At 46.5% G+C, this 23863-nt stretch overlaps 1 protein-coding gene across 1 annotated transcript in view; it reads left to right on the forward strand.

Moving 5' to 3' along the window:
• The first annotated feature begins 6936 nt into the window (after window positions 1–6936).
• VWDE (von Willebrand factor D and EGF domains) overlaps window positions 6937–23863 on the forward strand; it is a 395553-nt gene continuing 378626 nt past the window's right edge. Inside the window, exon 1 of the mRNA XM_086941980.1 lies at window positions 6937–7164. Coding sequence (XP_086798106.1) covers window positions 7080–7164 — 85 coding nt within the window. The 5' untranslated portion in view covers window positions 6937–7079. The remainder of the gene's footprint in view (window positions 7165–23863) is intronic.

Here is a 23863-nt window from a genome sequence, read left to right on the forward strand (position 1 = left end):
GTGAGTGTAAAACTCACTGAGCAATTTTACCCCACAGCTGAAGTTAATGATCTTTAGGTTACACGTGGATCTCTGCAGCAAGCAAAGAAACCCACTGAGATATCTTGCTAATAAGCAAGCACTTTACTTTTAGTTCGCTTGCATTGTTTTGTAGTAAGCACATTAACACTCTGAACAACGTTATGATGATTTAAGTGTGTGACCAGCAGATTAGACAAAGATCTCTGCACCACCTGCTTTAACCCCCTGTATTATTCCATGAAACAGGCTGTGTATTCATAGATCTCTGTAGCATGTGCATCTAAGGGACATTTAAACGATGTTTATTAGTGAATAATAAAGTAAACCAGAACAGGGTTCCTCTGCATTTATATTGTGTGAGGATTTATTTGGGAATTCAGCATTTAAAAATAATACTGCAAGCAGATCTTCGGCTAAACGTTCTCGGCCAGACCCTGTGACTCCGCCCTGCAGGGTCCACCCCTTTTCTTCCATCACTAGCTCAAATTCTATTTCAGGACAGGAGGCTGCGATTATGCTATTCTCATTTCTTTATTGAAATGCCCAGCAGCCAATAAAACAAGTAAAAAACCACAATACCCATGAACACTTGGGTAACAACCATAGAGTCTGTCGTATATAAGGTCATGTAGAACGTCACACTTCCTCTTTCTTTGCTGCTCCGCAGCCAGTTAAGTGCATTTCTCTTACCTTATTGCGATTTGGCTGTGTCTTTAATTGTATTTTGATCAGCGCTTTGCTCGCGCTTTGTGCCGCGTTTCTGTGCCTGTGTGCCGCTTTCCGCATTTCATCGTGTTGCGGTGTTCCGCGGCTGGGGGCATGTGTCACCTCCCTTTGTGTCAGGGCGCTTTGTGGCCGTGTCCTTTGCCTTGTGGAGTGGGAGTTTGGGGTGGTTGTGGACTCGCGCTTGCAGCGTGAGCTCCACTCGCTTATTTCGAGGCAGCCGGTGTCCGCGCATGCTCGGTGGCAGTTTCTGGCGCTCCGTGTCTCTTCAATATACCGGAGCTTGAGAGAAGGACGTTCCTTGCGACTCAGACCGCCCACAGCCTCGAAATTAACCCCTTCTGGCGCCGGTGGTGGCAAAAGGCTACCGGCTGTATAATTTGGCATAGGCACTGCCTAGAGTGCATTTTTTCTACACGGCATGCCCTCCCTCCACCTTCTAATTATTTTTGTGGTAGTTTTTTCTGCTTTTTCATTGGCTTGCTGTGGGGTTTTGACACTCCCCCAGAATTTGCCTTTGGCAATTCTAAGTTTCTGTCATCTTGTGGGCTTATTTACACTTTTGGTGTACCATGAGTGATTACTATAACGAAGATGACTGTGAGTATGACGAAGAGGCCTCTGAGTCTCTTGAGCAGGATTTGGTGGAAGCCCTTGATAGAGGTGTGCAACACTCCATGATTAAAGCGCTGGTTTGCGCTATTACTCCTCTGAAGAGGCATTTGGCTCAGTATGCTCAACAGCAGGGTTGGGTTCCTGCATCACGTAAGTCAACTTCTTCCCCGAGTAATCCTCATGCCTCTGACTTTCAGAAGTTGGCGAAGTCTCTGTCCACTGCCAAGTCCAAGTCTGCAGCGGCTGCGGCTGACAGTGATGATCAGCTTTCCTCGTCGTCCTCTGACCATGTACCGCCTCCTCCAAAGAAGAAGAAGTGCAAAGAGCATTTTGTGGATGCCCCCTCTCATCCTCCCGTCCTAACCTTTGAACCCTCGGACATTATCCACCTCAATTCCACCGCTTGCCTCCCATCCCCGGCGGTGGCAGAGTATGTACAACAGCACATCCGTCAACCTTTTGAGAAGGAGGTCCGCGCACGTCTCCGTTCAGAGTGCCCTAGACCGGATCTGGTGGACAACCTGGCAGACTCACCAGAGGTGAATCCCACCATGGTGACTTACCTTCGTAAGTTTGCTAAGGATACAAAGAATGGTCTGGACCATTCCTGGCGTTTGTGCCAAGACAAGGTCCTTCATCTGCTGGGCCCGCTTACGAAGATTTTGGATCTTGACTTTGTTGCCAAAGAGTCATCTGCGATGGTTGATCCAGATGAGCTTATCGAATGGGCTCAGAGGGCGATTTGCCAACTTGGCAACGCCAACTGCGCTCTTTCCAGCGAGAGATGTTGTTCAATACTCCTTAAGCTCGATCCTAAACTGACGGAGCATTCCACTTCGGAATCTGGTCCGGCTGCTCAGGGCTTGCTTTTTGGTCAGTCGTTTTCGAAAGAACTGACACTGTTTGTCAGCACCTTCAGTGGTCTGGACAGGGCTCAGGCATCGCTTCAGCTGGCTTTCCGTCCGGGTTTTCAGCAAGGCCGGACGAAATAGGGGACGCTCGTTCAGCCGTGGTTCCCAGCAACCCAACCAGAGAGGGTTTCAGTCCCACAGAGGAGGTAATCAGGATTCCGGCTACTCCCAAAAGTCCAATTTCTATCCTTCTAGGAAAGGCCGAGGACAGTACAAGAAAGGACGTTCCAGTGGAAACTCCGGCAAATATCAGGATTCCGCAACTTCAGGTGAGCCTGATTCCTGCTTGCAGTGTGGTTCTGGGGGGCAGCATACGTTTTTTCCTAGACAATTGGCGGTTGATCTCCAACGATGCTTGGGTGCTGGAGACGGTCCAAGGGTACAAGATAGTGTTTTACCAGCCCCAGCATCAGTCTCACCCTCCCTCTCCTCTTTGTTTCTCCCAAAGGGATCAAAAGTTCATTTCCGAGGAACTAAAGTCACTTCTCTTGAAGGGGGCGATTGTTCAGACCGTGCGTCATCCAAAAGGGTTCGTCAGCACGGTTTTCCTTGTGGAGAAAAAGGGAGGGGCTCCAGGTTAGTGCTCAATCTCGAGGAGTTCAACGGAGGAGTAGTCTACAGGCACTTCAAGATGGAAGGGATCAATCTGTTGCAGGATCTTTTGCAGGAGAAGGACTGGATGGTTTGTCTCGATCTCAAGGACGCTTACTTGTCCATTCCCATCTACCATCCGCATCGCCGCTTCCTCCAGTTCCACTGGCAGGGGACTTGGTACGAGTATCAGGGTCTCCCGTTCGGCCTCTCATCGGCACCTTGGTGCTTCACGAAGCTGTTGAGGCCGGTCGTGGAGTCTCTTCGCAGTCGGGTGTTTGTTTGATCATTTACTTGGACGACATCCTCCTTCTGGCGGATTGTCCGCTCAGACTGATGTCTCATCTGGAGTGGTCCATAGACCTCTTACAGTCCCTGGGCTTTCTGGTGAACGTTCAGAAATCTGTGTTGAGCCCGACTCAGATGATAGACTTTTTGGGTTTCTGGGTCAACTCTCTTACATGTCAACTTCTATAACCCAATCAGAAGATTCGGTATATAAAGAGAGAATTGACTTCAGTTATTGCGAGACCGACTGTGTCATTGAGATCGTTAGCACGAGTTGTCGGTCTATTGGCTTCTTCCCTTCAGGCGATCTTTCCGGCCCCTCTGCATTACAGGGCTTTGCAGCGCCTAAAAATTCGCCATCTCCAAAACGGTCTCCGATATTCGGATCAAATTCCTCTCTCGGAGGAGGCGAGGTCGGAGATGCAATGGTGGCTGGATCATATGGAAGCTTGGAATGGTCGAGCCCTGTTCGGATCCTCGCCTGAAGTAGTGATCGAATCGGATGCCAGCCATTGGGGCTGGGGGGCCCATTGCGGTCCAGTCTCGACGGGGGGTCGGTGGTCTCCCCAGGAACTATCCCTCCACATCAATTGTCTGGAGCTCCTGGTGGGCTCCTTTGCGATTCATTGCCTATCTCCCCTTCAATCCAACTGCTGTATACTCCTCCGCATGGACAACGTATCAGCAGTCCTATATATCAACAAACTGGGGAGAACTTGGTCGAGGTTACTGGCGGAGATTGCCAAGGATTTTTGGCATTTTTGTCTGCAACAGAAGATCACTGTTATTGCAGAGTATCTCCCCGGCCGCAGTAAATCTCGTTGCGGATTGGAACTCGAGACACCTGAGGGACTTCAGCGATTGGAGACTCCATCCCCGAGTATTCCGTCGCATTCTTCGGACTTGGGGACAATGTCAGATAGATCTGTTTGCTTCCCGTCTCAACACCCAGCTCCCGCTGTTCTTCAGTTGGAGGCCGGATCCGGAAGCCCTAGCTACGGATGCCTTTCTCCAGCCGTGACCAGCGTCTCTGTGTTATGCCTTTCCCCCATTCATGATGATCCCCAGGGTTCTGGCTTACACGAAGCGCTACCAAGCGGAGCTGATCTTGATTGCTCCTCTGTGGAGAGCTCAAGCGTGGCACCCGGTTCTCCTGGAGATGGCTTGTGCGATGCCGTTCCTTCTTCCCCAGAAGTGGAATCTCCTGCTAGATCCTCTTTAGAATCCGCATCCCCTGATTCTGTCAGGCTCCCTTCTTCTAATGGCGTGGCGGATTTCGGGGAATGCTGGTCGGTCCTGGGCCTTTCTGCAGACGCTTCCAGATTCATCAGTGACGCCTGGTCTCCAGGTACCCACAAACACTACAGGGGCTCTTGGCAGCGTTGGTGCGACTGGTGTGTTCAACAGAAAGTTGATCCAGCATCGGCAGATGTTTCTGTGATGGTTAACTTTTTGGCCTCGCTTGCTTCGTCTGGTTTGGCATATCGCACGGTGAACAATTTCCGTTCTGCTATCTCTGCGGGCCACCTCCATGTGGATGGTAAACCGGCGGGTGAACATCCTTTAGTTGCTAAATTGCTCAAGGGTGTCCGCCTTGCGAATCCTCTGCGTCCTAAGTACGTTTCTTTATGGGACGTGTCGGTTGTGTTGCGTTTTCTGGACGCCTGGCCGGTCAATTCTTTGCTATCCCGTAAACAGCTGTCAGCCAAACTGACTATGTTGTTGTGTCTGGTTTCCTGCAAGCGGGTGTCTGATGTCTGTGCTTTAGATCTGGCCGGGCGCAGTTTTACTCCTGAGGGAGTCACGTTTCGCCTCTCTCGGCGTACCAAGACCAATACTGCGTTCATATCTTATCCGTCTTTCCCCGCTCATCCCCACCTTTTTGTCGTCCGATGTCTCAAGGATTACGAAGTAAGTACTTCCTCTTTTCGTTCCGATATGCAAGGTCAGTTGTTGATTGCTTTGCAGAAGCCTTTTCGCCCTGTTACCCCGGCTACTTTGGCTCGGTGGGTACGTTGGCTCATGGCGGAAGCTGGAATTGATGTGTCTGTGTTTGGGGCGCATTCTGCTCGAGGGGCTATGGCTTCTAAATCTTTGTCGATGGGTGTCACTTTGTTTGATAATATGAAGGCCGCTGATTGGTCCTCTGATTCTGTTTTTAAAACCTTTTATTTTAAGCCTATTGATAATGTTGCTCTGTTGTGGTGGATCAGCTTTAAACAAACATAAATCGGAGTCTCCTGTCCTGAAATAGAATTCAAAATTTGCAAACATACGTGACAAGAATTTTCAATTCTATTAAGGACAAGGAGGCAAGGATTATCCCACCCGTTGTTGTATACATTATTGTTACTGTACACATGTTCAAAAGTTCCTTGCTGTTGAGATGATGCATTTGCCTTGTCTTTCTACCCACCCTTCTTTTATGCTCATGTTACACGGAATGTGTATTACGGCTCTGTGTCTCTTTTCAGGATCTGATCCCAAATGACGACTCTTCATTGCGGCCTGGGTTTTCCTGCCTGCTCCTTTGAGGATTGTAGTTCCTGTCTTCTTCTGGCATTGGCATTATGGACTTTCCTTGACATTCCTGGATTGGAGATAGTGTTTTTTCCGTGATTGACTTTCCATGTTGTTTCCTGGTTTACTTGAACAATTTTTTCTCACCAAAGAAAGAGGAAGTGTGACGTTCTACATGGCCTTATATACGACAGACTCTATGGTTGTTACCCAAGTGTTCATGGGTATTGTGGTTTTTGTTTTTTACTTGTTTTATTGGCTGCTGGGCATTTCAATAAAGAAATGAGATAGCATAATCCTCGCCTCCTTGTCCTTAATAGAATTGAAAATTCTTGTCACGTATGCTTGCAAATTTTGAATTCTCAAACGTCCTTCGCTAGTATTGACGTTGACAAGGCACACCCTAAAGTTGCGAGGAGTGGGTTTATTAAACGGGATGTGCCTCCCCATGCCACACCTCTTCTTTTCAAGTGCAGATAGAGCACATCCACACCTTACGAAAAATACAGGTGGGGAAGACGTCACAAGATTGCAACTCTTTTTTGTGCAGAAATAATGCAAAATGTGCTACGGCTGCTACTATCTCGTGCACCTTTACACAGGTACAATCTTACCAGCCCTTCGTATAAATATGAGGGTGGGCATGTGGAATTATCGTTTCAACTCCAGTGTGAAAATGAGAAATCTCTAGAACAAATCATGGGGGGGGCACACCGATTGAAAATGCCAACGAGCGAACAAGTTAAGGAGTTTTGGTTTAAAAAAAACGAATGTGAAATTAACTGTGGGAAAAACAGAGCAAGTGCATTCAATAAGGACGCATGACCGTGGTTGTTAAGGAGTGAAAAGCACAACTGTGAGAACACAGGAAAGATAGGATATGCTTGAAAAAAATGAAGAAAAATGCTCGATTTTTTCCTAATTACAACAACATGTGATTTAAGAATTGGCAAGGCGCCTGGTTATTAACCGCGGTGAATGGCTGTTTTCTGACCGACATGGGAACTGCGGCCCATCAATAGCACTGCTGCACCACTGAAGGCACTTTACTAATGGGAGGTCGGTGGGGACGTCTTGCCTTGTGGAGAGGAGGGGGCCAGCGATGCCTCTCTTGTCCCCATCAGCCAATGGTCACAGGGGGGTGTAGCCGGACCCCGTGCTTGCAGCGCTGGCTGCCTGCTGGACGTGCTTCTTGGCAGCATCTGCCGGCGCGCTGCAGCTTCTGCCACAGCTCTGCAGGAGGGAGCTGTTGAGCAGTCTCTGCTCGGATCCGTCCCGACCAGCTGCCCCTCTGCACCACAGCTGTACGCGCACGGTTGTTTTGGTCCGGTTGCACGTGCAAGAAGAACAGGGGCGTAAATCAAGCAAGCACAACAACAGAAAGAAGTCTCTTCCAAGCACTGGCTCACAATGCTACTTCGTGTTCCAATGAAATCCTATTTCTGTCTCTGGATCTTGGTGATGATGCGCCTAGAAGCAGCACACAGTCAGCAAGGTAAGAGGAGGGCGCTACAGGAGCCGTGGGCAGGCTAATTATTTCTCAGCCCTTCAAAAGAACCACCGACGAAACTTTTTCTTTGATGGTTGATTTTTCCTCCGAAGGATTGCATTGGGTGCTTGTTATTGATTGATTGACAGGGAGAGTTTGCAGAGAGCTGCCAGCTTGCTTTGCGCCTGTTTAGTGGATTGGAGGCTGTAAACGAAAGTTCCTTTATACTGACAGGATAAAGTTCACCATGCCCCCAGCTTAAACTGTTTTATCTCATACACCACCTCTCATCAGTATATATTGCCCGCATCAGGGGAGTAATCCAAGCCCCTGGGCCAAGGGAGGGGCCCAACGACCCATGAAGGGTCGGGGCATTGAGGCCAAGGTCAACGAATAGCTGTGAGATATGGGTGACTCGGGGGTGGGCTCGCCACCTGGGGGGGGGGGGGTATTTTTATTGTGCCACTAGCATGTGTTCAAAGCTGAATGCGTGTTGTCTGTTGTTCTAGTAGTGTTTTGAGTGCCTATTCCATTTTTTCCATGTATGCTCGCCAAATGCAGGTGTACGAGTGACGCCACTAAGCGCTACAGCCTGTCTTTTGAAGTGCACGCTTATTCTGTACATTTCACGGCCCTCGCCACAAAATAAGTCTGGGCTTACTCTGGGTGAGCTGTGCTTTCAAGCAGCCTGCCCTGCAATTAGAGAGATATACACAGGCACCCCCTTATTTCCTTTATATGTATTTATAAAGGCAACGCCTTAATTCTAAAGAGTACATAAAAGGCTGGACGGCTGGAAAATGTTCCCATCGTGTGCAAAGCTGAACGATGCCGAGAAGTACTTTACGACAAGAGAAACACACAGAAGTGAGTCTCCGTCAGTGGAAACGAGCACAGCTGGCGACCACTTGAGTGCACAGCCCGGTCAATTAGCGCTGGCAACTAACAATTAGAAAGGCAGGGCTGCTCCTTTTAAAAGCTTGTCCTAGCCCCCGTTTGCTTATATACTTCAGATGTGTTTGTTTACCATGTATATTTACATTCTCGGTCATAGATAACTAAGATACAGACTGTGTTCTTTAGTAAAATCTCTAAAGGGTATTATTTTCTAATGGTAGGTACCGCGACATCGTGCGTTTTTAACTTTTTAGTGTCCGATCTCCCTTCTGATTGGTTAATCTATTTACCCTTCAGAAAGACAACCTGGACTGCATTGCATTCGTGTACTCGGCCTCACGAACATGCATGTCGTGTGCTCCTGACAACATTCCACGCGCGCGGATTGGCTTTCATGTTCATTTAGGAAGCATTCCAGCGCGCGAGCGTTCCGGCATTCAGCATAGTTGTCAATCCATAAAACGTGTCATGGGCTGGCCTCTGGCTGGCCACTTGCAGAAAACACTCCCCGAGTCAGCCCCGCAACCACCCGTCACCCAAGAGTCACATTCTTTAATGAGTAACACCCTGGCTCCGAATTAACAGCAGAGGGTAGACATTTCAGAGAGACTGCTGGCTTGCAAGAAGGCAACCCGTTTAGAAGCAGCCTTTAATGTTTTAAAGAGCCGTTTATGACTTGTAATTATGGTAATTAAAAACAGAGACCGAGAAACCCCTTCGGGAATGAATGGTTGCGCTCTGCTACGTTCATTCAACGTTACATAAGATAAGAGAGCACACGCCATAACTTAAAAGATAAAGGAATATTCATTATTCTTACTGGAATGAAGAGGTGCTATTTAGTGTTACCCTGTTAGTATGGATTTATTTACACATATCATGAAAAAGGAGTGTGTGGATGCAGAGCCACACAGGGCTTGGCCTCTCCCAGTGAGTCGGTTTTTGCACATCTTATCTTGAAATTTCCTTTATCCTTTTACGATCAATTTCTCTTATCCTACCCCTTCTGCTGAGGGAAACCAGCTCCCCTCCTCACCCAACCTTTACATCAGCCACCAAAGATTTTGACTATACAATCATCTGTCCCCATCATTCCCTTTGCAGCCCCTTACCATCATCATCATCCAGGCTTGACTTTTTATGCACAAGCACTTTGCATGCTGGACTTTTTGAGTCCATACTTACAGTTAAAAGTGAATTTACAGATCCTAGAAGGCAAAGTGCAAACAAAATGTCAAAATATTGGCGTAATAGATGACAAGTGACCATGCATCACATTGGTCACAGTTCCACTACTGCTACTTTCATTTGGACTTTAACCATTGATTATGTGTAGATGTAAGCAAGGCAGTGCCTTGTAACCAACAATAAAACAAATATTTGAATGCTCGACTTTATCACTGCATACCTGTTCGTGGGCGCTTGGGTTGCTGCTGTTTCGCCCAACTTCTCGCCGGACCCGCTCCGCGGGTCCCGCATCGTGGTCCCGGGTTGAGCCTGCGCCAGAGGAGAAAGGATTGGGAAATAAACTCTGCTGTGGGGTGCGTGGTCGGCGCTGCAGGGCTGCAGTAGTGTGTTCAGGGACTCCATCTCCCAGGAGTCCCTGATAGCCCGATTGAGAACACCTGGGCCGCTCTCCCTGCAAGCCCTGCCCCCCACCTACGGACCTAAATAGCATCACCTGCATTCACTCCCTGGGACTTTATCACTGCATACCTGTTCGTGGGCGCTTGGGTTGCTGCTGCTTCGCCCAACTTCTTGCCGCACCTGCTCCGCGGGTCCCGCATCGTAGTCCCGGGTTGAGCCTGCGCCAGAGGAGAAAGGATTGGGAAATAAACTCTGCTGTGGGGTGCGTGGTCGGCGCTGCAGGGCTGCGAGTAGTGTGTTCAGGGACTCCATCTCTCAGGAGTCCCTGATAGCCCGATTGAGAACACCTGGGCCGCTCTCCCTGCAAGCCCCGACCCCCACCCATCCTATTTCTACACGCCAGTACTTCCGCTGGGCGGGAGCGCGTGGGAGCGTCCCGGGAGAAGCCTGGGACAAGGGCGGGACCGTTTTGACCGTTTTGACCGTTCGGACCGATCTAGGTCGGGCCGGGCCACCCCTCTTGGCTTTTATTTTTCTCCTGAAAGTATATAATTATATGCCTTTGACTGTGAATTATGTCTGGCCGGGAATTAAGAAGCAAAGTATCATCTGTTGGGGGCTCCATTGTGGGAGGAATGGAGACATTTTTAACTAGAGCCAATTCCATAATTAATACAGAAATTTCCGTTTTGGAAAAGCGAATGTCTCTGGAAATGCCGGCTAATAAGAGATCTTCCCTTGGAGCAATGGCCTTAGCTAAAACTCCTGAACGGTCTGGCCAAGCCAACACATCTGAACCCCGTACAAGTGAACTTAATATTCCACCCGGGGTGGAGACAAATGACTCCCAGGACTTAGATGTTTTAAATAATGAAATTCTACCTGAAATCAGTTTAGTTCTTGGTAATCCTGTGCCCATACAATCCGAGCCTGCAATCACAGACAACAGTCCGCCGTCCCATGGGGTAAAGGACGGAGCCCTCCCTAAAAGGAAACGGGCATATAATAAAAAAAGAAGGGAATAAGGCAAAAATAGCTAAGAGACAAAATAATGGGCCCAAATTAGTTTCACCTATAGGGGCACCCCCTGAGTCTGTACATGGGGCGGGTGCCTTATTTATGCCTCCCCCTGCCCCTTATCCTTGTTCCCTGCCCGTCAATGTCCCTACCTTGGAAAGCATTGCAGTACTTCTTAGATCTATTATATCACCCTTGCAAGCCAAAATGGAACAAATCGATCTAAGGTTGGCAGCTATTGAGAAAAAAAATTCTGCTCAATCAGCTGACCTTAGTGCGATTGGTAAGTCTGTTGCAGCTTTTGTACCAACACCTGTATGCCAGGCCGGGGGGAGTTTACCCCTAGGGGATGGGAGAATGTCTAATCTTAATAGTATACCTCCCGTGTACCCGGGTCGGGGGATTAACCAGCATGTAGGACTATCCAACCCACAACCTCCCAAACAGATTCCAGCCCTTCTGCCCAGTCATAGTAATACTCGGGGGGGATGCTGACATACCCAATGCAGCCCCAACGACAATAGATAAAGGAAATAGAAATATTAGATCCCGAATCCCAGATTTTCCACCTGAAGCTATTCAATATACTGTGATTATGGCCGGTGCCCCTGTTTTAGAAGAGGGAGAGGGGGAAATCTATAGCTCCCTAAAATCCAAAGTTGTCAAATGGCTGAATTGGAATAGACCTTTGCCTGTCCACCTCTGTAATGAAATTATCGCGGTAAGGAGGGTGCCCTGGGTGGGGAAGACACGTAAGACCATTGAAGGAGACTGTATAATAGTCAATTTTAGAGACCCCAGGACTGTCTCCCATATCTGTGCCAGGTTCAATAGGTCTTTTGATTCCACCATCCAGACATTGCCCCTGACTTTCTTCTTCCCCCTCAACTATATAGCACAAGGAAGAGAAGTGGACGAATGGACAAGGGTAGAGCATGGGGGTAGAAATAGAAGATTTGATATGAGACCTGCCCCTATGCAATCCCGGGCATCCTTTTGCGACTATAATCGCTTTAGCTGCCTGGATGCTGTGGACTGACTACCCTCTGTTACCCCCACACCCTCAGTGGTAGATATCCTGGACTCGTCCAAAAAACAATTGTCTATTAGTACAGACTTTCCAGAGCAAGACCCTGTTGTACCCCTGCCTATGGTCACTGCCTTTTCAATAGCAAACATTCACTTGGACTGTACTGTCTCTGCGTTTTCCAACCATGGGCACCAAGCTGTATTGTCTACCTACTGTTCTAACCCGGACTCACCTCTAAAAGGAGTGGAAGATGACTTTCTTGATGGAGCAAAGGTTATTCAGAATGTCCAGGGGTATAAACTATTGAGCTGCAATATTGCCTGCTGGCGGAACAAGGAAGAGTCATTGGGCTGGAGGGAGTATGTCTCTAATTACGATTTACTTTGTCTCCAGGAGACCTGGTCCACTGAAGAGATCTCCTTTGATGGATTTGTGTCCTATAACTGCCCGGCGCAGAACTCCGCCATGGGTAGGGCTAAGGGAGCTCTGGTGGTCCTTCTGGCCGTGAACTTTCCTGTCCGGGTCAAATTCCATAAGACTGTCGGTTTCCACTCACAGGTACTCTGGCTACAGCATAGTGGGGGCCGTAACATTCTTCTAATTAATTTTTATAATAATTTGTTTGACTCCTCGTGTCCTACATTTGTTAATGAGGTGGAGTCTGTAGTCGACCAAATTTGCAGGGCCAATCCAGTTCTCTTCGATATCATTTGGGTAGGGGATTTCAACCTTGTAACATGCCCCTTCTCCTTTACGAGTGTTTGTGGCTTTGATGGGGATGCTGGAAGGGATCAAGCTCATTTTATACATAACCCTTACGGAGAGTCTCTTAACTCCCTTATGCTGAAATTAGATGTAACAATTCTCCAGCCGGGACGTGACCAGGAGGGTAACACGGTCCCGACCTTTGTGGGGAGTAATTCTGGCAGCACTATTGATCATTTGTTGGTGTCGACCCACATTGGTCCCTTCTGTTCATCCCGGAGGTTGTTGAGCTGGGTTTAAGTGACCATAATGGTATTTCTATGACCACGTTAGTCTGGGGGAGGAAGGTTGATTTTGCTCATAGGGCAGTGGTAGACCTAATACCCTGTAGACCGAATGGCACCAGGATTAAATGGTGCGGAGATAACTCTGAACAGCTGCAGACTAAAATTGTGGCTGCTAGTATTGAGGTGTTGTAGAGCTGTCTAGATACCAATGCCAACGCAATCGGTATACTAGCAGACTTTGAGAAACTAAATTCTATAATTCTTAGGGTCCTAACGAATATCAGGGCCAGAAACACGAATAAGCATTTGGGTTGGTTCAATGGGGTATGCACTAAATCCCTACAGGAATTAAAGAAAGCCCTCTCGAGTCGCCCTAGGGATAAGGAAGCAGTCAAAACACTCAGGGCAGCCTATACATTTAATCTAAATTGTAGGAAGCAAGAACTAAAGGAGGAAGCTTGGGACCACTTGTCCAAAGTGGTAGATCTTCAGGATAGCAAGCTATTTGGGAGTATTGTAAATAGCCCTTTTCTCCAAAAAGAGGAATTCCCTGTACTGTCCGCTCAGGTCAGCGAGGAGAGTTGGGTCCAGCATTTTTCTGGTATCTTTAACCCTGGCAGGGATGAAACTGGATGTCTTAGGGGCTCAGACCCGGAGTATAAAATCGCACTTATTATTACAACATTGGAGGTAGACGATGCTATTCGGAAAAGCAAGGGAGGGAAGGCCCCCGGACCCGACGGGGTACCGGTTGACCTTTACAAATCATATCTGATGTTATGGAGCCCCCTTTTGACACAGGTCTTTAATGCAGCAGTTGTGGAAAACACCCCACCCACGTGGGGAGAGTCTATAATTATACCTATCTACAAGAAGGGCGATCGGGGCGAGGCCAAAAACTACTGCCCCATCTCCCTCCTTGACTCATCCCAGAAAATCATGAGTAGGGTCCTCCTGTTGCGGTTAGAGGAGTGGGCAGAGGCCAATGGTATCCTTGCGGATTCACAATATGGGTTCCGCAAGGGACTTGGCACTATCGAACAGTGTATCAACTTGGATTTATTAATTGGTAAATACACTGCTGTTAAGCAGGGGTCACTGTTCCTTTGTTTCGCTGATCTATCTAGTGCGTTTGATCAGGTGGACCATGCCTTGCTATGGTCCACTTTATTGGACATGGGGGTCCCCGCGCCTATTATTTATTTCATAGCCAGATTGTACAGTAAACTGTCTGCCCGGATACGATTCGGACAGGCAGGGGAATGTACTAGTAACATTAAAGTTAAATCTGGTATTAGACAAGGATGTGTCCTTGCCCCCCTCCTTTTCTCCCTTTTTGTAAACGCTATGGACTCTGACCTAAAAACTGTTAAGGCCGATGCTCCAGTTGTTGAGGGCCAGGCGACCCTTGTTCTGCTTTATGCAGATGATACAGTTTTATTGTACCGGACACCGGTGGGTTTGCAGAAATTAATGAATAGGTTCTGTGATTTTATAAAGGGGAGGAAACTCAAAATTAACAATTCAAAGACTTTCATTATGGCATGTGGCAAGAAGGTGAGGAGGCTAAGGCCGTTTTATCTTACCGATCAAAAAATTGAGGTTGTAGATACGTTCTGCTACCTAGAAATTACCTTCAGCAGTAATGGGGCATGGGCACAGGAGATATCGAACACGAGGCCAAAATGGGTAACGGTGCACACGGAGTATTTAAATTTGCACAAAAACTAGGTAGTCGTCGTATCTATGATATGCTCTATATTTACCGACATAGATGCGTACCAATGGCACTTTACGGTTCGGGGGTCTGGGGTCATTGTCGCCATGGACAACTTCAAGTGGCGGAAAACGACTTTCTAAAAAGGCTTCTCTATCTACCCACTTCAGCATCCAATGAGCTAGCTCATCATGAAGTGGGGCTCGCTTTTCTGACTGATTTGAAAGGATTAAGGCCCTTAATGTCCTGGAGATCTATCTGGGCCAAGGAGGAAACTGGCTTTACCAAAAGAATTATCAATGACTGCCTTCTTTTAAAGAAACGTGATAAGATCCCATGGCTCAACTATGTTATTACCTCATATAGAGATGTGTTCTGTAAGGATGTTTCCCTAGACCCTGAATGTGCCATTGAGCTCTCGAAGTAGGTCCTCAAACGTATCTACTTGGGAGCCAAGACTAAAGAGCGTAGTGAAGCCAGTAGCCATTTTGTTACTCACCAATTCTATTTTAATAACATTCTAACATATGGCTTTAGTAAATATCTTAAAATTGTTACCTGGCCTTCCCACCAGTATGTGCTTACTAGATTGCGTCTAGGTATGGTTCATAAGCTGGTGGCTTTTCCCAAGATAAAAAAGTCTACGACTACGCCCTGTCCCTGTAATGGGATCTTCAAGCAGAGCACTGTACACTTTTTGCTTATTTGCCCACTCTATCTGCATCTCCGTACTGTAAACCCCTTTTTAAGAGCATTCCGTGAGAACTGTTGAAGCCCCTATGAAGTTTTTATCTGTTCTTGAGGATCATGGGGTGTGTTTTTTTACAGCGACATTTATTCTTAAATGTATTTCGGCAAGGAAAAGTATGGAATTCAGTAGCTAAATTGGGTCTAGTGCTTTCCGTAATATGCTGCGTATGCCCACCTGCCTCCTCCCCATGTACCAGTTTTTATTATCACTGTATTTTTTAATGTGTATTGATGTGTATTCTTGTGCTTTTATGATTGTTTTTAAAATGATTGAATAAAGTTTTTGAATTGAATTGAGTGCTCGACTTTCCTAATTAGTTGCAGATGGAGGCGAATTAGGAAACATTGTGCTCATGCACAGTGCACACATATTTTAACACAGATTCAATGTACTGGCGATGCTTAAAGAGGAGGGATGTCAACCCCACTTCCCCAAAACCTACACGGCTACAACAATTGTAACAAACCTCAAAGTACATCCAAACTATTCAAACTACAATAGTATAATTAAGCCGGAAGTCCATGTATTCCTCATGTCCTTTCTCTATTGTTTAGTGCCCACAGCCAGCCAACATGTGTTTCGGCATTGGGAAATTCACCCCATGACTTCCCCAGGGCTGGAATAGAACAATAGTGTAACTTACAAGTCCAAATATACATACACTTTGTAATAAGGTCACCCTGTGTCAGAGGATATCGGAGCCCTGCTTAAGGGCCAATGGCCAACACATGGAGGAAACTTGTGTATCATTTATCCAACAGATTGAAATGCAACCCTCCATGCCTCTAGCTCACACCCTAACTGTCAAATCAATGCAATATCTTTTTGGTGGGATGATGCGGGCAAAGTGTAACTGAAGTCAGGAACACACGTTTCAAAAGTGTTTACAGGAAATGGAGACTAGATTCTTTAAAAGGAGTTACAACATACAGGTTATCAAGTCAGCGAGAAACAGGATGATGGGAGTAGACCGGAAGCAAACCCTATTGTACTGTGTACTATTATGAGAAATAAATGGTAACAGGTTTGCCCTACTATGGATTATAGATGGGCGTCATATAGATACTGTAAGTGTCTGTGGAGGCACTGGCATTTACTACAGGCAGATAAGTTATTGGATGATTATGTGCCTGCTAGACAAAGCATTACATTTTATTAATGTACAAATTCAAATTTTATGTTGTAGCTGCACTTATGCGTGGAGTTAAATTTAAGTAGTGTGAGAAATTGGGTTATTAGGTGCAAAGGATGTGAATCCTGCATAACTAATAAGACTCAGATTGTCTTTTTACTGGGAACTAAGTACCCTATTGTAGCACTTGAATGTGTTAGAGTAGCGAAGCAGAGAAGTGCATGGCCTACTCAGTAGAGTTGGTTTGGGCTAGTAATTCCAGTTCTCTGGCACACAACATTCAATGCATTATTTACTGGTCAATTCTCTTTCTTTTAAAAAGTAGAAGTGCATTATATTACAAACACCTGACTAAATACTATGCATTAAATTACACACACACACATATATCTTAGTTGGATAGAAATACTTTTCATGACACCCTCATAGCACATTTCACCGCAATTGCATCCTGAGCCCCATAATCTTAATAACCCCACTTATACGAGAGAAAGCATCACTCTGAGTGCAGTAATTATGATACTTCATATCCACTTAGAAAAATTCTACTTTTGGGGATAACATTACCGTATTAACTTTTATGTAAGTTTATTATTTCAAAGGCAATTTACCTTCTTTGACCTTCAATAAGAGGACACTTATCTTTGACCCAATAATTTAATATTTTTATCAAGAAGCTTTTCGGCGACTTCCATCTTCTGCTACTATACACGCCTTGTTTGCTACTTTTGCTATTCCAAAACTACTGTTTCGAAGGTAGATACATTGTTTTGAACTTTTTTGATTTTTCACAGCTGGTGTAATATCTTTTCTCACATTTCATTTACTATTCTTAGCCCACATGCAATTATATAAGGACAATTTATTATCAGTTCTTTGCATATTACTAAACATTACCCTGAACATGCAATCACCCCAAATATTGCTGACACATAATTTCTTCAAACACTTTTTCTTTTTTTGGGGGGAGGGGGTCTCCATTTGGTATAGAATCTGTCTACATTAACACTTACTTTAGGTTGGACAATACATTAAGCATCTTCTGATCTAAGACCAATTGATACTTAAAGTATGGTTGCCATCTACTTTATTGTATTACTACACCGCCTTGAAAAAGTGACATCTGTGACAAAACATGTGTTGGCTGTTCTCCATCATCACTGAACTTATCTACTTTGAACGGAATTTGAAAACAATATTTTGTAACAATTGTATCTTGTTCACCAACCAAATTGTCAGAAACTGTTAAAGAAAAGCTTACAAGGAAACAGCTCTTCCTTTTTGTACATCAACTCTTTCTTTCCGTTGGTCTACACCTGTGAAAATAATTAAACTTATCTTTATGAAGACAAATTATTATCTAACAGATTTTTATGTGAATTGACGGGGTATATCTCTCGCTCACTCTGTAAGGTGATGTCTTTATTTATAAGGCAGAACTAATGACTTTGTTAAGGGGTCACCACATTATATGTAAAGCAGGCCTGCTGACTTTGTCAGGGTGTCATATTAATATATAAAGCAGGTCTCTTGGCTTTGACAGGGTGTCATCACAGTACTAACAATAAGCACATGTTATACTGTAGCAATGTACCACCATAAAAAGCAATAGAACCCATAACTATATTCATAGGCAACCATTATAAGCATTGCAATGTTCAATAATGAAATTATTAACAAAGCATTTGTATTTAAGGCAATCGCAAACATGTATATTATTGTATTTTTTTAACACTCTTCCGGCCACATAGCGTAGCCATAGGAGCAGCCACTAAAGATCCCTGCACTCCAGAGCCGAATAGCAAACAAAAGCCACAGCTCTGGGGCTGCTTAAAAATGATGTTAACCTCGAGGTGGGACATGCTTGCTAGCCCCGTGGGGAGATATGCTCAGTTTTTGCCAAACTCGTTCAGGGAGGCTGATGCACTCCATGCAGCCCCCCACAACTCTTACAAATTATGATGATGGTGCCCCTCTTTTAGGCTACCATGAGCAGAAAGGAACATGTAAATATACCTTGAAAAGCATTATGGGGTGCTCCTCAGCAGACTGTTGTGAATATTAAACGATTGGCTTTTTGTATCACTGCTTCACAGTATGCCACATTTAAAAATAACAATTCTGAGTGTGCTGGTACACCCGGCACACCTATTGGCCTTCATTGGTTTCTTTCATTTTTAACAAAAGCAGCATGGGGAGTCCACTCCCAAGCTGCTGAGCCTGCTGCTTGATCTTCCCCACCTACTTATGCTTCAGCAAAAGGTGGGGGAGCACAGTCCTCATGCTGCTCACTCGTGTGAAGCCATAGCTCTGGGACCCACCCCCCATGGACATGGAGATGGAGGAGACAGTCCTCATCACTCCTGGGAATCTAGTCTCCTCAGCAGTCGTTGGAAGAGGGCAGTGGTGATCCAATTGTTGGAGCCTGTTGTTCTGGGCCTTAGGGAAGGGGTTCTGGCCCAGAGGCCAACATTTAATATGCTGGCCCCCTGGGGAGATGAGGGTCTCCAGAGGCGATACGGATTTTGGGGCAGGGGTCCACATGCATCTCCTACCCAGAGGAGTGAAGTCAAACCCCAATTTGCTGACCCTGGGGCACAGACTCATTCCAGGGGTATTACTCAGACATAGCAGTGGAGCACCACATACTTGATTTTACCTTTTAGTATTTTTAAAATAGTAGATCTATAAAGATACCTAACTCAGGGTGACCCTTTGGGCTGATATTCTCCATCTTGGGCTAGTTTGCTCTTGGTGTCAAGCTCTAGCCACCAGGAGCTTTTTCAATAGTGGTGCTCACCTCTTGCTGGTGGGGGTATTTTGTGCAGTCCCTCTTCAGCCAGCTGACACAACTCCCTCCTGCATGCCCTCACCAGGCTCCATGGCCATCTTGCAAAACATCCTGGGGCAATGGAGTCGAGGTGTTTACCCAAACTGGTCCTCAAGGGGCATAATGGGGCCATTGCCACTGTCCTGGAGAGATACATCTCAGTCCTGGGGGTCAGCTGACGACAAAGTCTTTAGTCCTTCTTTGCTGGTCATCAGGTGGCTTCTCTTTCCAGCTGGTTATTCTTTCTCCATTGTCATCTCCCACGTTCAGGGTCTTGTCACCTGTCTATCCCTTGAGCAGGGCTTTTTACATTAGAATGGAAAGTTCTAGATGCCAAGCACCGCTGGCCAATCCTATGATGCCACATCGTCCATTCACCCTGCCCCACTCTCCTGCTCAGAATTTTAGGACAATCTACCATAGCAACTTGATTTTTTCTCTGGAGAGAGCTCCACTGAGTACCTCATCTCCACCCCTAGCCGGTATCACTGCCTGAACCTTTCCCAAAAAAACTTCAAAGGCCTGTGTTGGCTCTAGGGGTATGGCTTTCATCCTTTGTTCTGATGTGCCTGAACTGTCCCACCCTTGTGCAATGTGACAAGCTAATTATGAGATGCATACTTCCCTCCCCACTCATTTCCTCCTAGGAACTGAGCGAATCACTACAAAATCACTACAAAATCATTTCGTTTCACACTCTCCCCTGAGGCGGAAAGCCGGGGGCGCCTTGCTTTACTCTTTTGTCTGATTATACGCGCTACTGAATACTATTAGCGTTTTTACAAATCTGTAGATATTTTATCCAGCCCGATTTTATTTGCACAGCCCTCACCTCGGTGCGAGATCAGCGTCGCCCCGAGGCTGCAGACAGGCTTCGTAGGTTTACAGCGCTTGCTCCCACGCGCTAACACATCACCCCACCCACCTCAGCAGACATCTTGAGTGAGGGAAGGGTGGCGGTGCAGTGCTTCGAAACCTCCCGCCCTCCCAGATTACTTAAGGGTCAGGAGATCACCCTCGCTGGTAAAATCATTTCGTTTCACACTCTCCCCTGAGGCGGAAAGCCGGGGGCGCCTTGCTTTACTCTTTTGTCTGATTATACGCGCTACTGAACACTATTAGCGTTTTTACAAATCTGTAGATATTTTAACCAGCCTGATTTTATTTGCACAGCCCTCACCTCGGTGCGAGATCAGCGTCGCCCCGAGGCTGCAGACAGGCTTCGTAGGTTTACAGCGCTTGCTCCCACGCGCTGACACATCACCCCACCCACCTCAGCAGACATCTTGAGTGAGGGAAGGGTGGCGGTGCAGTGCTTCGAAACCTCACGCCCTCCCTCTTCCCCCATGCATAAAAGCATCATATCTTCCCGTCCGCGCAGCGGGCGGGCGCAGCGGGCGCGCCAGCGGCGCGCCGGAGGCGCGCCAGAGGCAAGCCCGTCTGCGCCCGTCCGCGCCGGGACCGGGCCCAGGGCCATAACCCCTGCCCAAAAATCGTCTGGAGCCATTAGGAAGTACTCCAGCCAAGGCCTACTTGCGCTTCGGCCACCTATCATGGCCAATTGCTTAAACATCAATCCTTTAGAGATCCACAAGGATTCCGCCACCTTCTGTCCCCACTGTTATGACACTATTCCACTTTCACTCTCTAACATTAAAGGCACTATAACAAAACAGGAGGGGGGAGCTGCCATTTCTATAGCCCTTATAAATGCGCGCTCACTCGGTAAGCACAGGCAGGAAATCTATGATCTTATAACTGACTTTAAATTAGATGTACTGTTTATTACCGAAACTTGGACTGATGACACCTCACAGCCAGACCTAGTCATCGCAGTCCCAGAGGGATATAAAGCTTACTGTCAGGATAGGCCCAAACAAAGAGGGGGCGGGCTGGCCATAATTGCTAGAGATCTGTATCCCGTCAGAACGACCTCCATTCCATTAACCTCCTGTGAGGCCATGCAATTTGCCATCAACGTTTCCCCTTTGTTTAATTTTAAGGGAATACTAATATATCGCCCTCCAGGATCCAAGACGGCCTTCCTATCCAGCATTAACACCATGATGGAATCCGTAGCCACGGAAAGCACTTTTACGGTTCTAGGCGACCAGAACTTTCACTTAGATCAAGGTCACCTTACTGACTCTGCTGCTCTCATCTCCGATTTAGAAACCCTAGGGCTAAGACAATTTGTTACGTCCTCCACACATCAAGCGGGCCACATCCTGGACCCCATCTTTTCCAACCTAGAAGGCCTGCAAATTACCAACATCTTGCCTATGCCTTGGACTGACCACTTTGTAATTTTTGCAAACATATCCATTAATAATCATTGCAGTACCAATCCATGTCCCATGCCCAAACATTCTTTTAAAGATTGGAAAAACATAAATCACGATGAGCTGCAACTTATACTGGAACAAACCCGTCCCACGTTTGCCTCAGATCCCAACTTAGCTCTCCAGCAATTCTACGACTGGCTGGGCCAGGCTACAAACCAATCAGCCCCTTCCAAAGAACACTCCAAAAACAGATCCAAACCTACTGCCCCCTGGTACAATGAAAAACTAAGGGCACAAAAACAGATTAATCGTAGCAAGGAAAGAACCTGGAGAAAAGACTATGACACAGCCAGTAAACTAGTCTACAAGGAAGCCCTGGCACTTTACAAAGCCATGATAGCGAAAGCTAAAAAAGAGTACTACAGTGATCAAATTGAGAAAGCTAAGAATTCTAGCAAACAACTTTTTTAAATCACTAAAGCACTATCAGGTAATTCCCCCGACCTCACTCCCCCTCCGTCGCAACTTCTGTGTGACTCTCTCGCCTCCTTTTTTTTCACCAAAGTAGATGATATCTACCAGGCTTTTTCCACCAAATCACCTCTAAGTACAACCACATCTATTACCTCTTCCCCAGCTAATATGTTCCTCAGTTTTCAACCGGTCACCCCTGACCAAATAAAAAATACACTATCCACTATTAAATCAGGATCACCTTTGGACCCCTGCCCTCTCTCCGTACTCCGACCGGTAATGGACTCTATCATACCGGCACTCACGCAGGTTTGCAATTCGATTCTCTTGTCAGGCAATTACCCGGACCCCTACCTTATTAAAACCCTTGTTAAAAAAACCCTCCCTGGACAAAAGTGAGGTAAAAAACTATCGCCCCATCGCTAGCCTCCCCTTCATGGCAAAGGTAATTGAAAAAATCATGAACATCCAGATTTCCGAATTTATAGAAAAACATCAGCTTCTGGACAGCACGCAGTTTGGGTTCAGGAAACACCATGGCACAGAGACAGCCCTGATCAAAGCCGCCGATGACATCAGGGTAATCAGGGACCAGGGTGGCACTGCCATCCTGGTTCTGCTAGATTTATCGGCGGCCTTCGACACGGTCGACCACAACACCTTGGTCGACCGTGTCCAGGGATGTGGCATCGGCCACACTGCCAAAGACCTAATTGCGTCCTTCCTTGCCAAAAGAACGCAGGCTGTCATTCTAGGTCCCTTTCAATCGGCCCAACTCTCTGCTCCCTGTGGAGTTCCTCAAGGCTCATCCCTGAGTCCGACACTTTTTAACATTTATGTGTCGGACCTTGCTAAGACCATCAAAGCGCATGGGATGAGCCTAACCTCCTACGCCGACGACACCCAACTAGTGTTGGCAATCAAAGGGAATGGAGAGCAAGTAGCCGAAAAATTTAAGAAAGGGCTCCTGGATATAGGAGAATGGATGGCTACCAACTGCCTAAAGCTAAATTCGGAAAAAACCGAGGTACTCATCTTTGGACCTCTCTTACCAGCCTGGCCAACTAGTTGGTGGCCAGAGACCTTCGGTACCCCTCCCACTCCTACCACCAAGGTCCGGAACCTCGGAGTCATCTTCGATGACGGTCTAATCTTCATGGACCACGCCAACAAAACAGTGTCTACGGCACACCTGAAATTAAAAATGATCAGGAAAATACGTCCTTTTCTCCCTGACTCTGCCATCAAGACACTAGTCACTGCCCTTGTCCTCTCATCCTTGGACTATTGCAATGGGCTATTTCTTAATGCTCAAACTAGAGTAATCACAAAACTCCAAACGATACAAAACGCGGCGGCACGTCTGCTCTCTGGCAAGACAAAGTTTGAATCCATCTCCAAAAATATAAAGGATTTTCACTGGCTCACTGTACAAAAAAGAATTCACTTTAAATCCCTCTGCATTGTGTACAAAGCAGTTAACAATCAAGGACCACACTTCCTAAAAGACCAATTACAACACTACAAACCCACCAGAGCTTTACGATCAGCCACTCTCTATCAACTGGTCGTCCCCCGCACCAAAACAGTCACCTGGGGAGACCGTCGCTTTTTGGTGGCGGCCCCCAGACTCTGGAACACCCTGCCTCTCAACATCAGGCAAAGTACCACCCTCCTTCAGTTCCGTAAACTCCTGAAAACCTGGCTGTTCACTCAATAATCATATCACCCTTTACAGTCCGCCTTAATCATCTGGTTCCTAACCTCACTTTTCTTACTCAAACAAATGATTTATCAGCGCCAAGACGCCCACGGGTATATGCAGCGCTCTATAAATATTAAAAATAAATAAAATAAATAAATAAATAATTGCTCTTTTTGTGTAGAAAGGCCTTTCCCCCGTCTACTGGGGAGCAGACTAAGTAGTGTGAACAAAGGCCTGGAATCGTATTATGAATTGAGCCACAGAAATATAATAAGCCCTGAAGTTCTA

This window comes from Lissotriton vulgaris, chromosome 10, assembly GCF_964263255.1.
Source record: "Lissotriton vulgaris chromosome 10, aLisVul1.2, whole genome shotgun sequence".
NCBI lineage: Eukaryota > Metazoa > Chordata > Amphibia > Caudata > Salamandridae > Lissotriton > Lissotriton vulgaris.